The following is a 16,537-nucleotide window of genomic DNA, read 5'->3' on the forward strand; positions in this document are numbered from 1 at the left end:
TTATTCGGATCAGCCAAAAAGCGGAGGAGTCGCGGTTACAAACGCGGTTTTGAATATATTAAAACATGCTTGTTTGTTATATAAATTCATAATAATGACAAAAAAATACTCATTTGTGGCTCTCCTTCCGGGTTTAAATGTATCCTGCTGCTGTAGCTGGTGTATTCTGGGAAATTTTCTTAACCCTTGGTTTCGAGTGTGGTCTTGAAAAATCTTCGTTTGAAGGGGTTTTCACCCCTTCCCCTTTACCCTACGCCTTCAAGCTAAAGAGAATTGGGACACCACTACCCCTTCACTGGAACGGGGGGAAGGGCTAAGGGGTAGAATTGAGATTGGGCCTTAATAACCTAAGAAACCCACCACATCCCCAATAACCTTCCACAACTTCTTCTGTCATCATTATATTTTACAGGAAAGCCTGAATACTTTTATACATGTGATCTGAATGACGCGATGGCCGATCTCTCTGTGATCATAACAAATTTAGGATTAATCTACAAGTTAAGAATAATTAATCCGTGGGTCACGTGTGTTCCAAACCGTGGGTTGTTATCCGTACAAATCACTCCTAGTATTTATAATGTGTAGTAGCCTCCAGTTATATCATGTAAATATATATTTATTATTAATATTATTGATTTTTGGATAATGGTGATATGAGGGCCATGTTAAAGTCCTTGTGTTATCAAAATTTACAGTGTTTGTTTGGCTAGCGAACATTGTTATTCTTTCTGTGATCAATTCATTCTTGAATTGAAGTTAATCCACTGAACAAATGTATGTTTTGGTACTCTTCAGTCATATTCTGAGCATTTGCTTCTGTGTTTGGAGCGGCGGTGCTTCTCTGATGATGTTTCGGCAATAATATTCTTAGCCATGCGGCTTTGAACCATGAGGGAATGATATGCAAAAAGAAAGCCCCGCCCCCTACTTATTATGCAGTTTTAATTGGATGTACATCAACAAGTCTCAACAATGTACGGTTCGTGCGCACTTTAATGCCAATCCTCAATCTAGATGTTTCCAAAGTTTCACCTCCAATTTTAGAATCAGTTAATCGTGTCGTTTTGAAGAGGAATAAAATGCAGATCACATAATTAAATATTGACATCACATCTAAAATGACTAACTACATTAATCTAACTCACATTTAAACATAGAATAAGCTAAATCAAACATGTATTTTAAATGTTTCAAACACAGATGTCATCTGTGAGTGGGTCAGGGGAAAATCTAACCTTATTTTTGTCTGCTTTTCATTCATTCATTTTCTTTTCGGCTTAGTCGCTTTATTAATCTGGGGTCACCACAGCGGAATGAACCGCCAACTCATCCAGCATATGTTTTATATGTTTGATGCCATTCCAGCTGCAACCCATCACTGGGAAAACATCCATACACACTCATTCGCACACATACACTTCTTCACCTGTACCGCATGTGTTTGGACTGTGGGGGAAACCCACGCCAGCACGGGGAGAACATGCAAACTCTACACAGAAATGTCAACTGACCCAGCCGAGGCTTGAACCAGCGACCTTCTTGCTGTGAGGCGAATGTGCTACCCGTTGTGCCACCGTCACGCCTTTGTCTGCTTTTGATTATCTTTTATAATTATTTTTTTTTGTAAAGCAAGATCTGGCAACAAAAATCATTCAAAAAGTTCCCTGTGCAGCGCAATATGCAGTTAATGTGTAATTAGCCACTCTTTATTCAGTTCCATTTTAGGTAACACTTTATTTTAACGTGTCCTAAATACACATTTTCCATGTACTTACTATAATAATTACAATTAATTAAGCATAATTGCATGCAACTAACCTTAAACCTAACCCGCATTCTAACCCCAACCATATACTAAGTTCATCTAATTAATTAATATTACTTAGTTGTTCAATTAATAGTAACAAGGACACCTTAAAATAAAGTGTAACCTGATTTTGTGCACCGTTCATAGATGTTTTATCATAGATGTTTAAAGTTGTTTTGTTTATTAGCTAAATCAGGTGTAAGATACTGTTGTCACACCCCTAAATTACGGTAGTGTTAAGCTGGAGTGTGTGTGTGACCTCAGTGTCATTAAAGGTGCAGTATGTAGGACTGACATAAGTTGAAGTAGGTATTGAACCTAGTGGTTGAACTAGGTATTGCAGTCCAAATTCAAAATATGGGAGTTTTTTTTGTCCTCTGGCCTCTCCTCGATGCGATGTATACACAGGTTGCCAAATTGACGACACCAACAGGAGCGAGCGTGCCTGATGATCACCCCCTACACTGTAAGCTTCACAAAATTTTTTACGTTTTATATTGTTTGCTAAAAAAAACGTTAAAAAAACTCTGAATCTGCGCTTTATATATTAAGATTGGACCCACATATATTAAGACAACCTTCCTAACTGAAATTAAATAAGTGTTTTCAACCAAGGCAACCAGGGATGCCAAAATATAATTGGCTAAACTGGCAGTGGGCTGGTTCTAGAGGACAAAACAAAGACATTTTGACACAGAACGCACATTTTCAAAGCAGAATGTCTGACTTTAGCATTGTTTTTCAGGCATTTTTATGCTTTAGAAGAGTCAAAAACTTACATACAGCACCTTTAAACTGTTGTAAAGAATATTTGAGTGACTATATTCACACTTAAGAAGTGCTGGGTTATTTAAACCCAAACTGAGTAAAACATGGGCTGACCCAAACATCAGCTTAAATTTGGTCATATTCATTTAACTGAAAAAAAATTAACCCAGCAGTGGAGTTAGTCCATATTAGACGCAGAATTGGGTTGAAATAACCTAGCGTTTCCTATGCTAACATGCTCAATCAGACTAGCGAAGGACATTTGGTAAAGCATACATTACTATTATTGAATGCATGGCTTTGGACCAATCGAATCTGCGCTTTATTTCGGAGGCTGCTACTGTCCTCCACAGGTCGCATTTTCAGCCACGCCCACATATATTAAGACAACCTTCCTAACTGAAATGAAATAAGTGTTTTCAACCAAGGCAACCAGGGATGCCAAAATATAATTGGCTAAACTGGCAGTGGGCTGGTTATAGAGGACAAAACAAAGACATTTTGACACAGAACGCACATTTTCAAAGCAGAATGTCTGACTTTAGCATTGTTTTTCAGGCATTTTTATGCTTTAGAAGAGTCAAAAACTTACATACAGCACCTTTAAACTGTTGTAAAGAATATTTGAGTGACTATATTCACACTTAAGAAGTGCTGGGTTATTTAAACCCAAACTGAGTAAAACATGGGCTGACCCAAACATCAGCTGAAATTTGGTCATATTCATTTAACTGAAAAAAAATCAACCCAGCAGTGGAGTTAGTCCATATTAGACGCAGAATTGGGTTGAAATAACCTAGCGTTTCCTATGCTAACATGCTCAATCAGACTAGCGAAGGACATTTGGTAAAGCATACATTACTATTATTGAATGCATGGCTTTGGACCAATCGTGGCTCTGTTTTATTTCATCCCTCATCCCATTTTCCTGTTTTTATTCTTTAGTTTAAAAACAAGGTCAAAATCATGGTTTTATTATTGGTTTTTGTTCCCCGTTCAGTTCCTGCTTTCATAGTCACCCCATTCCCTTGCATTTTCCTTTATGTTGCTCTGAAAGACATTGATCAGTTGAAGCTTATCATGATGCTGGTCGGGACCCCAGGGCCTGAGCTCTTGATGAAAATCTCTTCAGAGTCTGTGAGTTTTTCTGTTCTGCTCCAGTTTGACGGCCTGGCGTTTTGCTCTGCTTGCTTTCAGTCACCACCGATCACACTTTCATGCTCCTTCCTTTCTCACCGGCATGAACTGATAGTTATGGCATCATCACCTACACAGTAGTCAGTCGGCAGATGGTTTTTGCAGAATCAGCCCACGGTTGTGAGTGTGTACCAATGGCTTTTCCTCAATTCTTGCTCTGCTTTGTCATGCACTTTTTGTTTTTGGACTGTTGGATTGATTAACTCGGGCTGCTCGCACTGCAGAAATGACTTTTTGTATCTTGTTTTCCAGTACAAATATATACTCTAAGCATTTGTTAATATATTAGGGGTTGATAAACTGATTTCGGCTTTAAATGTAGATCGAATCAAAGCTGATTGAAAACTTTAAACTTTAAGATATATGTGTGCTTGCTTTTAAACAGTAAAAACTGACCCAAAACAAGAACAGTAGGCAATAAAAACATGCCCAAAACTAGCACAATGGTTAATCAAAGGTGGCGCTAAACTAGAACAAGTGCATTTGATAATAATTTAGGGGTTGATATACTGATTTAGGCTTTAAATGTAGATTGAATCAAAGCTGATTGAAAACTGTAGACTTTAAGATATGTGTGTGCTTGCTTTTAAACAATAAAAGCAAAACTAGCTCATTGGCTAATCAAAACTGGCCCAAAACTACCACAATGACTAATAAAAATTTGCCAAATATTAGCATAATGGCCAGTTAAAATCATCCCAAAACTAGCACAATGACTGTTCAAAACTGGCCTAAATCTAGCACAATAGCCAATTAAAGCTAGCCACAGGCTAGCACAATGGCTGTTCAAAACTATCCCAAACTAGCACAATAGTCAATTAAAGCTTGTCCCAAACTACCACAATAGCCAATCAAAACTATTAGAAAACTAGAACAATGGCCAATCATAACTGGGCCAAAACTAGAACAGTAGGCAATAAAATCTTGCACAAAACTAGCACAATGGTTAATCAAAGGTGGCGCTAAACTAGAACAAGTGCATTTGATAATAATTTAGGGGTTGATGTACTGATTTAGGCTTTAAATGTAGATTGAATCAAAGCTGATTGCAAACTGTAGACTTTAAGATATGTGTGTGCTTGCTTTTATACAATAAAAGCAAAACTAGCACATTGGCCAATCAAAACTGGCCCAAAACTACCACAATGGCTAATCAAAATTGGCCAAATATTAGCATAATGGCCAGTTAAAATTATCCCAAAACTAGCACAATGACTGGCCTAAATCTAGCACAATAGCCAATTGAAGCTAGCCACAGGCTAGCACAATGGCTCTTCAAAACTATCCCAAACTAGCACAATCGTCAATTAAAGCTAGTCCCAAACTAGCACAGTGGCTAATCAAAACTGACTCAGAACTACCACAATAGCCAATCAAAACTATTAGAAAACTAGAACAATGGCCAATCAAAACTGGCCCAAAACCAACCCAAAACTAGAACAGTAGGCAATAAAAACAAAATCACAAAACTAGCACAATGGTTAATCTAAAGTGGTGTTAAACTAGAACAAGTGCATTTGATAGTAATTTAGGGGTTGATATACTGATTTAGGCTTTAAATGTAGATCGAATCAAAGGTGATTGAAAACTGTAGACTTTACGATATGTGTGTGCTTGCTTTTAAACAATAAAAGCAAAACTAGCTCATTGGCTAAAACTGGCCCAAAATTACCACAATGACTAATCAAAATTGGCCAAATATTAGCATAATGGCAGGTCAAAATTGTTCAAATCTGGCCTAAAATTAGCACAATGGCTGTCCAAAACATGTTCGTAAAGATGGCATCTTTAATCAAGAAAATTTTTTTATTTTAAATTTAGATCAGATGTCATCAGTAGTTTGCAGAACAAAAAAGTACTAAAAACTTCAATTATTATGGGAGGAAAATTGAGAATAATTATTTATTGATTTATAAAAATGCTAAAATAACAATGGTTGAAAATGTTTTAATCACAGTTTAGCTTTAAACTAATTTAATCTTTAAATCCTTCACAGCCCAAACTAAGTCTTGTTCATTCATCATTATGAGACATTATAAGTGTTCATTTTATCAGCAAAAATAAGGACGAAAATGTTTGGTTACTATCTTTTTTTCTAAGGCTAAAACGAGAAGAAGATTCGATGACATGGATATAGTTCCATACTAACAATTACTACATCAGCATGCAATATCATTGACAAAATAGATGAAATTAAAATGTAGTAAAAAAATAAATCAAAACTGACCCAAAACTAGCACAATAGCCAATCTAAACTAGCCCAAAATTAGAACAAGGGGTAATTAAAACTTGTCAAAAACTAGCACAATGGCCAGTCAAATCTGGCCCAAAACTAGAATCAAAATAGAGGACTAGAACATTTATTGTCCTTATTTCATTGACAAAATGAACACTTGTCATTGTGCATCTCAATTAAACAAGTACTGAAAACAAGACAAAAACGGCAGGTAAGAAATGATTTTGTGCAGTGTGGGTCCAATCTAACACTATGTCCATTTATGTTCTCCATTCCTCTTCTGTCTGTCCTGTTTTTTCCTTCTTTTTTTAATCTGTGAATAAATTGTGAGTGTATTTTGATGGTACTCCCCTTGACCTGGGTTCCCTAAGATATAAACCAGCTTCAGCAGATAATGCGACTGACGGGAACGCCTCCGGCTTCTCTAATAAGCAGGATGCCGAGCCACGAGGTGAGAACGGAGAACCTGCTGAACCCACAGAAGGTCCTCCAGATGAGGAAGCATCGACTAAATCTACCCATGTGGCTTTTTTCTATTTGTCCTGGGCCTTTTTCACTTTCCAGATTACTGCCCAGGGCTGCCAGGTTTTCACAACAAAACCAGCGCAGCGGCCAGTCAAAAAAAGTAGCACGATGACCATTCAAAACTAACCCAAAAGTAGCTTATTGGCCAATCAAGATTATCCCAAAACTAGCACAATGACTGTTCAAAACTAGCACAATTATTATTATTATTAATATTATTAATATTATTAATATTAATATTATTATTATTAGAATCAAAATCAAAATTGGCCCAAAACTAACAAAATGACCCTTCAAAACTTACCCAAAACAAGATCTTTTGCCAATAAAAATTGGCCTAAAACTAGCTAAATGACCATTAAAAATTGGCTAAATATTAGCATAATGGCCAATCAAAATGATCCCAAATGAAAACTAGCACAACTGTTCAAATCCAGCCCAAAACTAGCACAATGATTGACTGTTCAAAACTGGCCCAAAAACTAGCACAATGACGAACCAAAACTAGCCTAAAGTAGCACAATATCCGATTAAAGCTATCCCTAAACTAGCACAATGGCCAATCAAAACTAGAAAATTGGGCAATAAAAACTTGCCCAAAATTAGCACAATGGCCAATCAAAACTGGCCCAAAACTAGAACCAAAGTCGAACAAAACTGACCCAAAACTAGAACCAAAATCAAACAAAACTGACCCAAAACTAGAGTAAGTGCCATTCAAAACTGTCCCAAAACTAGTTCATTGGCCAATCAAAACTGGGTCCAAAACTCGAATCAAAATCACCAAAATTAGAACAGTTGCCAATCAAAACTGGTACAAAATTAGAACAATGGCCTATCAAAACTGACCCAAAACTAATACAAGTGCCAATCAAAACTGGCCCATAACTAGCACACTGACCAATCAAAACTGGCATAAGTACTAGCACAATGGTCCATCAATACTAGCCCAAAACTTGTACAATAGCCAATCAAAACTTTCCCAAAACTAGCACAATAGCCAATCAAATCTGTCTCAAATCGAAATTGGCCTATTGTCCAATCAAACTACTCCAATAATGCCAAAACTTAAAAAATGCCACTAATACAGAAAACCCATATTTTACAGAATAAGCTGTTTTGTTTAGCAAATAAAATCACTGCATCACTGTATATCATCAATTACAAATATTGTTTATAATCTGGCCCAAAACTACCACAATGACTGATCAAAACTAGCCCAAACTAGCACAATAGCCAATTAGAACTAGCCCAAACTAGCACAGTGGCCAATCAAAACTGGCCCAAAACTACCAAAATAGCTAATCAAAACTGGCCCAAAACTAGCGTGATGACCAATCAAAAATAGCCCAATGTAAATATAGTTGATATAATGTCAGACCCATAACCTGCAGAATCAAAAAAACAACCTACGGCACGTGATTAAAACCAGCCCAGTTCCCCTTTGAAAATTATGGACTTGGCAACCCTGCCACCGCCTGCTTTCCATTTTGCATCACATCTCTGACCTGAATTCAGCCCACAGTGCTGAGCTTTTAGGCCAATGTTTTAAACACAGGCATGCAGTGAGCTCTAACATGCAGCGTCGAATGTTCCACGCGCTAAAACAATGGACTCAGTGTTTGTCTGACATGCAGAAGCACTTTTGTCTGAGCTCCCCTGGAAAACACTGAATACTCATCCAGATGAACGTTTGAGGCCTCTCTGGCTCATAGAAGAGCACAAGCTGGTTCTGTATACTCGTTTAAAGTCTGCGTGAATTCAAAATTTACATGGTTTATTTTAACAGCGCACATTGTTAGTCTTAAAGTACACATTAAATCTAAACTAGCCATGTTGATTTTGTTAGCGCACATTGCTAGTTTTGTGGTGAACAATTCATCTGTGCATGTCATTAATATTAAACAATAGTTTGGCCGTAATTTTTATTAAAAATCTTAAAATGCACTTCCTGTTTGTTTTAAGTTTAATTCTCAGATTAGGTCTGAGGTATTGGGCGTGGCTAACATACTTAACCACGCCCCTCCAGCTGTCAGTTTTGACAACAAACAGAAATGGTGAGCAGGAGGAGTCTGTTAGGTTGTAATAGCTCCCCTTAACACTTTTCCTTTACTATATCCAATCAGCTCGCAGTAAGAAAAAAAACAAGCCACGCCCACTGTTTTCTCATTTAATAGTCAGTTTCTCTAGGAACTGCGTCACAATCAATAAAAAGAAAAAAAAGAAAACAAAAGTCGCAGCTTCCAGTTCATGCAGACTTTAAGATGAACAATTATTCCGTGCAAGTTAATCCACCGTTTGTTTTGGTAATCTTTAATCAAAATCAGATCATTTAATGATGTCATTTTGACGGATTGATTGAAATATACTTAGCCACACCCCTCCATTAGTTTGCTGAAAGTGAAAGATAAGAGGAGGAGCACAAAAAAGCCCGCCCCCTACTTAATATTCCGTTTTGGTTGATAATACACCATCAAAACGAAATAAAGACCACATCATTTTCAGGTTCACACAGACTTTATTAAATAAATTAAATAAATAATAATGTAATTATGACTGGCTTTACATGTGTTTTAAGTCTGACTTAGAGTCTGCATGAGCTGGAAGCTATGACCATTTTTTTTCCCCGTATTGTGACGCAGTTCCTAGAAAAACAAACTATTAAATGAGAAAGCAGTGGGCGTGGCTTGTTTTTTTTCTACTGCGAGCTGATTGGATGCAGTAAAGTTGGCATTTCATTCAGAAAGATGGGGAAAAGTGTTTGGGGGAGTTATTACAACCTATCAGACTCCTCCTACTCACCATTTCGGTTTGTTTTCAAAACTGACAGCTGGAGAGGCGTGGTTAAGTATGTTAGCCACGCCCATTACTTCAGACAGACCTAATCTGAGAATTAAACTGAAAACAAACAGGAAGTGCATTTTCAGATTCTAATTAAAGATCACAAGATCAAACTATTGTTTTTTGCTTAATGACATGCACAGATGAATTGTTCAGCACAAAGCTAGCAATGTGAGCTAACAGAATTAACATGGTTAGTTTTGATTTCATGTGGACTTTAAATGTGTAAGAATTGGAGCAGGGATGTCCAAACTTGATCCTGGAGGGCCGGTGTCCTGGAATGTTTAGCTCCACCCCTAATCAAACACACTTGAACCACCTAATCAAGCTCTTACTAGATGTACTAGAAACTTTCTGAAAGGTGTGTCGAAGCAAGTTGGAGCTAAACTCAGCAGGACATTGAACTGAGCTGAACTGAACTTAAACTCTGAAAACTGGACTCACACTGTTTCTATTTACTATAATCTTCTATGTTAAGCTGCTTTGACACAATCTCCATTGTAAAAGCGCTATACAAATAAAGGTGAATTGAATTGAATTGAACACTGGCCCTCCAGGACTGAGTTTGTACACCCTTGTATTAGAGTAACTGTATATTAAATTCACTATAGAGACGCTGCAGTGATGATGTATGTTTGTATCACCCCGATTCCTCTGACAAAACTCAGCAGGATATTTCTTGGATAATAAGCTTGTTTGGGGTTATTGTAGAAAATAAGCCAATAAAGTTTATGATACTTACAAACTCTATTCATATGTGAACACAATTTATTTAGATGTCGATCAGATTAATTTAAGGGTTAATATAAGAATCAGGCTTAAATATACATTATTGATTTAATCAAAGGCACAGATTGAAATACTTTGAATATTGAAATATACATTGGAAAACCAAGGAAAGTTATTATTACATGACTGACTTTTTATTATTAAATTTTTTTATTTAATTTTTAAGCGATTAAATTTGTATACATTATTTTTACAATGTAAATGAAGTTACCATATATGGATGCTTGCTTGATAAATGGTCAATTATTATTAAGCATAAAACTTCAAATATCAGAATATCAATATGTTATTTTAAGGTAAACTCAATTAACATTTATTCATATTAAAGCCCAAATCGATGTAAAAATCTAAACACCGATTATAAATAAGGTATTGAATGATGTATTACATTTATGTGAGACGTTCATGTATTATATTCATTGGTGTCTATAATGACTGAAAATATGATAGCATTAGTAGTTCTCACACAGTGCAGTATCAGATGCAAAAAAATAGATAAAAATTCAAGTATTTGATTTTAAACCTTGTTGAACTATTTTTAAACACCTCATCACACGAATAGACATCAGGACAGTGTAACCAGAAGCATAGCATAAAAAGAATCTGGGTTTTGTACTGTAAAAATACATTATCGCTGCAGCAAACTCCTGTTTGATTGGTTCATCCTTTATTTTTTTTCTCCTTATTCTGATAATATATAATACTTTACTGTTTTTTTAATCAACAGGCAAGGAACTACATTAGTTCTCTTCCTCATATGCCCAAGAGGAACTTCGCAGACGTGTTTATTGGCGCAAATCCATTAGGTAATCTGAAGAACATGAAGAGACTCTTACACTATTTAATATAGATCATTCCACATCATTGTTACTTAAGACAGATGCCATGTGATTGATCACTGTTTAATCTATTAACAAACTCTGTAACTATTAGAAATATGCCCTGTTTTAAATGGTTTCATTTTTAGTAAAGTTTTATTAGTTAACTTAATACAACCTGAGTAATGTATTAAGTGGAGTTTTGAGATGTTTTCCTGCTGTGTGTGTTCCAGCGGTGGACCTGCTGGAGAAGATGCTGGTTCTGGACACAGATAAGCGGATCACTGCATCACAGGCTCTTGCGCATGCGTATTTCGCTCAGTATCACGATCCAGATGACGAACCTGAGGCCGATCCGTACGACCAGAGCTTCGAGAGCCGAGACCTAGAAATCGAGGAGTGGAAACGTAAGATTTACTGAGTGTACACTGTAAAAAAAAATGTTTTAATGCTTGTTCAAACTACTTATTTAAAATCAGCTGAATCAAAACATTTCTTTGTTTTATGTTCAGTCCACTTAAATTAGTAAAAACAAGTCAATTAAGTTAACTTAAGAGCAGTTCCATACAAATGTCAAACTTGCCATATAAATCAGACTATGGGCTCTGTTTTTACGATCTAAGCGCAAAGTCTAAAGCATTAAAGGCGTGTTCGAATCCACTTTTGCTATTTTAAGCACGGAAAAATATGCTCTGCGCTGCGGTGCATGGTCTAACAGGGTTGTGCTTATTCTCTTAATGAGTTATGGGTGTGTTTTCAGCATAATGTGCATTAAACCAATCAGAGTCTCATTTCGCATTCCCTTTAAGAGTCTGTTGGTCGCGCCATGGCGCATTTGCTATTTACAAGGTGGACTTTGTAAGTGTAAAAACTAAACACTTCACTAGCTAGAAAACAGTTAAACAGATCATCTGCAGCGCGAGGATAAAGAATGAGCATCCTCAATTCGGCCTCTTTACTTTCTCTTTACTTGTACTCTTTACTCCTTTACTTATGTGGAGTAATGAAACGTTGTACGCACTCCACTGAAGACATCCATTAGCCTACATATTTAATTTAGTTTAAGCGCAAAGATTTGTTTCAAAACTATTTCTAAATTCAGTTCTAATTTCTAGAAAACAAATAAATGAACAATAATAATGAAGTGTGGTCAAAAAACTGAGTTATATCAAAACACATGCTATGCCCCATATGGTGATGCCGACGTCTCCAAAACCAGACAGATGATCAAATCTAAACTTGTTTTTAATAAAACTAATATAAATATGCATATAATAAATAATACTGCTATTAATAATAACATTGTACAAATGCAGATTGTTATGAATAAACTAAGCCCTCCGAGATGAAGAAGGAATGGAGGCAGTGATTTTTATATTTTATTTTTATATACATTATTTTCATATGTAAAGGTATTTGTGTATTGCTGTACATCTTGTGTGTATTAAGCAATGTGTAAGCGTTAACTAACTCGCTCTGCGCTGGACTTGAGGCAGCTTTTAGTTGGTCAATGGTGCGGTCTATTTCAGTTCCTTAAAAATAGCAACGCACCAACAATGCGCCTTAGCACACCTCCTTTTTAGACCAGCACACCCCTGAGTCCACAAAGTTGCGCAAATGGATTTGCTATTTAAACAACATGGTGCAAAACGTGAAAATTAGGGTTGCGCTGGTCTGAAAATAGCAACAAATCAAGCCATACACGTCAGTATTGAAAAAATAGTATTTGTCTGGTGATTTTAAACGGTGCATGTGTTTGTTTGTGCACAGGTCTGACATATGAGGAGGTGACGAGCTTCGAACCACCCGTATTTGATGGAGACGAGATGGAGTCCTGAAAACTGCTGGATCTCCAAATTATTCATCCACACAGAAGGACATTCAAGTGCCTGCCATCATCCAGTGTTCAGAGAAAACGCTCATCTGTACCTTCACACACACTCAAAAATAAGGGATAGAAACATCACAGAGGACACATATCCACGTTCCTCCACTAAAATCAACCGAGAACATTTAAGATTAGAGTACTGTTGTCACAATACTGGAATTCGGTACCAATCGAATTTCCCACTAGCATTTGAGCGCATTCTTAAACAGTGCTGATTTGCCATTGTGTTTACGTGCTCAACAGAAATGACTGTGATTGGCCGTGAATGTCATCAGTTCACCGAACTGACCGCTGTTTACTGAAAGTAACCACAGATACAGGGACACTGGAGCATTTTAAAGTCACGTCGATCAGCTGGTTTGTCTATAAACTGACATATGAGAGATCCGCTGATGAATCACAGCTTTAAATCGTTCCAGTGTCCCTGTATCTTCCCTCAACAGCGCTCAAATGGTAAATGGACGTTTTTAAAATTTCAGTATCGTTTGGTATCGAATTGCAGTATCATGACAACCCTAGATTAGAGACAAACACACACACACACACACACACACACACACACACACACACACACAATCAGTTGAAATCTGAAAATCGGCGTTTTAAGCTTGGCGTTTCATGAAATATTCCTTCTCTGGGGAAGTAAAACCTTTACCTCTGAGCTCCGCTTGTTCCCGGCACAAAACCTAAAGGCCAGATAAACTCCTGTACTGTCCGAATCCTGCGTTTTAGAGATGTAAATACGACAGCTGTACATAAAATGATGAGAATGTGCACCGACAGGTTTATTCGTGTTCGCAGGCATCCTCCGCAGTGTAATAAGCAGAATGTAAATGTGTCGAATGTAGATTTGAACACACACACACACACACACACACACACACGTGTCCTTTTTCTTGGACAAAAAACACATCATTTATGCTGATTATGCCACCAACGCTTGATTTGAAATCGTTTTGGGAAGATATTTAGGAGAAATATGTGAGCGATTGAGTGAGAATGTTAATGTTATGGGCACAGAACTGCTTCAGAACATGTCCAGGTCATGATTCAACTAATAACTTGAATAACTAAATTAAGATCCACAACTATTGTATTTAATTTTTATTTCTATAGTAATGATTTCATTACAGTAAGCCAAATGTTTTCATTGTGATGTCATGAAAACTGTGATTTTAAGACTTAAATTGTACTTTTTACCATAATTTTTGCACTTTTTAGACTTAAAATGACAAATTCTTTTAACATAATGAAATATAAGACTCATAATTTATTTAAAAATTTAAATTAGCCAAAAGATTTACAATTTATAGTTTTGTTTGAGTGTAAAACACAATTTTTGGTTAGTTCTGCAAACTTATGATGACATTTACTGTATATTTAATTTTAAGAGGACCGTCAAAATGACAATTAACACGTTTTCAGAAATGTTTATTAATTTTTAGATGGCACAATATCAATAGTTTAACTTCAGAAGAATTAAGAAAAGCAACATTTGGTGGAATAACACAGATTTTTCAGTCAAAATAATGGAAAATATTGCTTAATCTGACCAGTCGACACCCAAAATTGCTGCAAATTACAATATTTTTATTTACATAATTGGAAAGAATTGTTATCTGACCTTTATATTATAAAAAAATAACATTACTCAGTTAAAAACATAGTCTATCCATATATATTATACCATAATTTTTGCACTTCTTTAGACTTATATTGATTTAAAATGGCAAATTCATTTAACATAGTAAATTGTAATACTCATAATTTATTTAAAAATTAAAAATAGACAAAAATATATAAACAGCAATTGAACGATTTACAATTTATAGTTTTGTTTGCGTGTAAAACACAATTTTTGGTTAGTTATGCAAACTTATGATGACATTTATTCTATATTTAATATTAAAATGACAATTGAGTTAAGAAAAGCATTATTTGGTGGAATAACACAGATTTTTCAGTCACAACAAAGGAAAATATTGCTTATTCTGACCAACTGACTCCAAACAATGCTGTAAATTACAATATATATTTTTTTAAATTTGGAAAGAATTGTTATCTGACCTTTATAGAATAAAAAAAAATAACATTACTCTGTTAAAAACACAGTAAATCTCAAGTAAATCCAAATATTTTTATTTTTTACCATAATTTTGGCACTTCTTTAGACTTATATAATGGCAAATTCAGTTAACATAATGAATTGTAATACTCATAATTTATTTAAAAATTAATAATAGACAAAAATAAATAAACAGCAATTGAACGATTTACAATTTATAGTTTTGTTTGAGTGTAAAACACAATTTTTGGTTAGTTCTGCAAACTTAAGATGACATTTATTCTATAATTAATATTAAGAGGAGCATAAAATAACAATGGTCAAAATAAAACATTTCCAGAAATGTTATTTTAGATGGCACAATATCAATAGTTTAACTTCAGAAGACATTTGGTGAAACAACACAGATTTTTTAGCCACAACAACTGAAAATATTCCTATTCTGACCAATTGACCCCCAAAAATGCTGTAAATTACAATAGTTTTATTGAAAATTTGGAAAAAAATGTTATCTGACCTTCATAGATTAAAAGAAATTAACATTACTCAGTTAAAAACATAGTAAATCCTGAGTAAATCCATATATATTTTTATTTATTTATTTTTTCATCAGGTTAATTGTGATTTGGACATGTTTTGTCTGTTATAATTGGTCTGACTTTGCTTAGTTCTTCAAAAGCTGGTCCTAGAGCGTAGTTTCTCATTCATCAACTGGCATGTTCATTTATTTATTATCTATGCTTTAAATAAAGGATTGGGGTTTTAACAGTAAGACAGTTGCATTATGGTCCACGATGAAACAGTTTACCTTCATTTTAATCCCCTGAAAGTTAAGCTGAGCCAAAACTCTGAACAGCCCAGACTAGATGACTCTTCTAGAGCCGGCATCTAACTTATTGTATCATTTTTAAAGTGTTTTCTTTTTTTTTCACTGTATATTATATCTCTTAATTTTATTCAGCAATATTTTCTGTGTTGAGCATGTATTGTTAAATGTGAGGGGGGTGTTGTTTTTTTTTTGTTTTGTTTTTATGCACACAGTGGAAAATCACTAAACGTGTCAATCAGAATCCATTAAAACTGGTTTATATATTTGGTTTTGTCGCATGAGATCCGTTTTTTTTCATGAATAAGAGAGATCATCATACAACTGGTTTTTCTTCAGTCATTCTTAAGTTATGTGGTCTGTAAACTTTGAACAACCACTGCTATACTGAAATAAAGGCAATTATTTTTCACAACACTCCTATTTGTCTTCTCATTCATTCATAATTCATTTTCCTTCAGCTTAGTCCCTTTATTCATCAGGGGTTGCCACAGTGGAATGAATCGCCAACTATTCCAGCAGACGTTTTACGCAGCGTTTGCCCTTCCAGCTGCAACCCAGTACTGGGAAACACCCATACACACTCATACACTACAGCCAATTTAGTTCATCAATTCCCCTATAGCGCATGTGTTTGGACTGTGGGGGAAACCGGAGCACCTGGAGGAAACCCACTACAACACGGGGAGAACATGCAAACTCCACACAGAAACGCCAACTGACCCAGCCGGAACTCGAACCAGCAACCTTCTTGCTGTGAGGTGGCAGTGCTAA

At 35.7% G+C, this 16,537-nt stretch overlaps 1 protein-coding gene across 3 annotated transcripts in view; it reads left to right on the forward strand.

The window, feature by feature from the left end:
* The window catches only part of mapk14b (mitogen-activated protein kinase 14b), a 57,443-nt gene extending 41,263 nt beyond the window's left edge, over positions 1–16,180 (forward strand). The window contains exons 9-12 of one of the 3 annotated variants that reach the window (XM_056467719.1): positions 3,636–3,715; positions 10,894–10,972; positions 11,218–11,391; positions 12,755–16,180. In XM_056467719.1, the coding sequence (XP_056323694.1) occupies positions 3,636–3,715; positions 10,894–10,972; positions 11,218–11,391; positions 12,755–12,822 (401 nt within the window). In that variant the 3' untranslated portion in view covers positions 12,823–16,180. Of the gene's footprint in view, positions 1–3,635; positions 3,716–6,382; positions 6,463–10,893; positions 10,973–11,217; positions 11,406–12,754 lie in introns of those variants that run through there. The other 2 variants (XM_056467718.1, XM_056467720.1) reach the window with 2 other exon arrangements.
* Positions 16,181–16,537: the final 357 nt, after the last annotated feature.

Source organism: Danio aesculapii, chromosome 11 (assembly GCF_903798145.1).
Source record: "Danio aesculapii chromosome 11, fDanAes4.1, whole genome shotgun sequence".
Classification (NCBI taxonomy): Eukaryota; Metazoa; Chordata; class Actinopteri; order Cypriniformes; family Danionidae; genus Danio; species Danio aesculapii.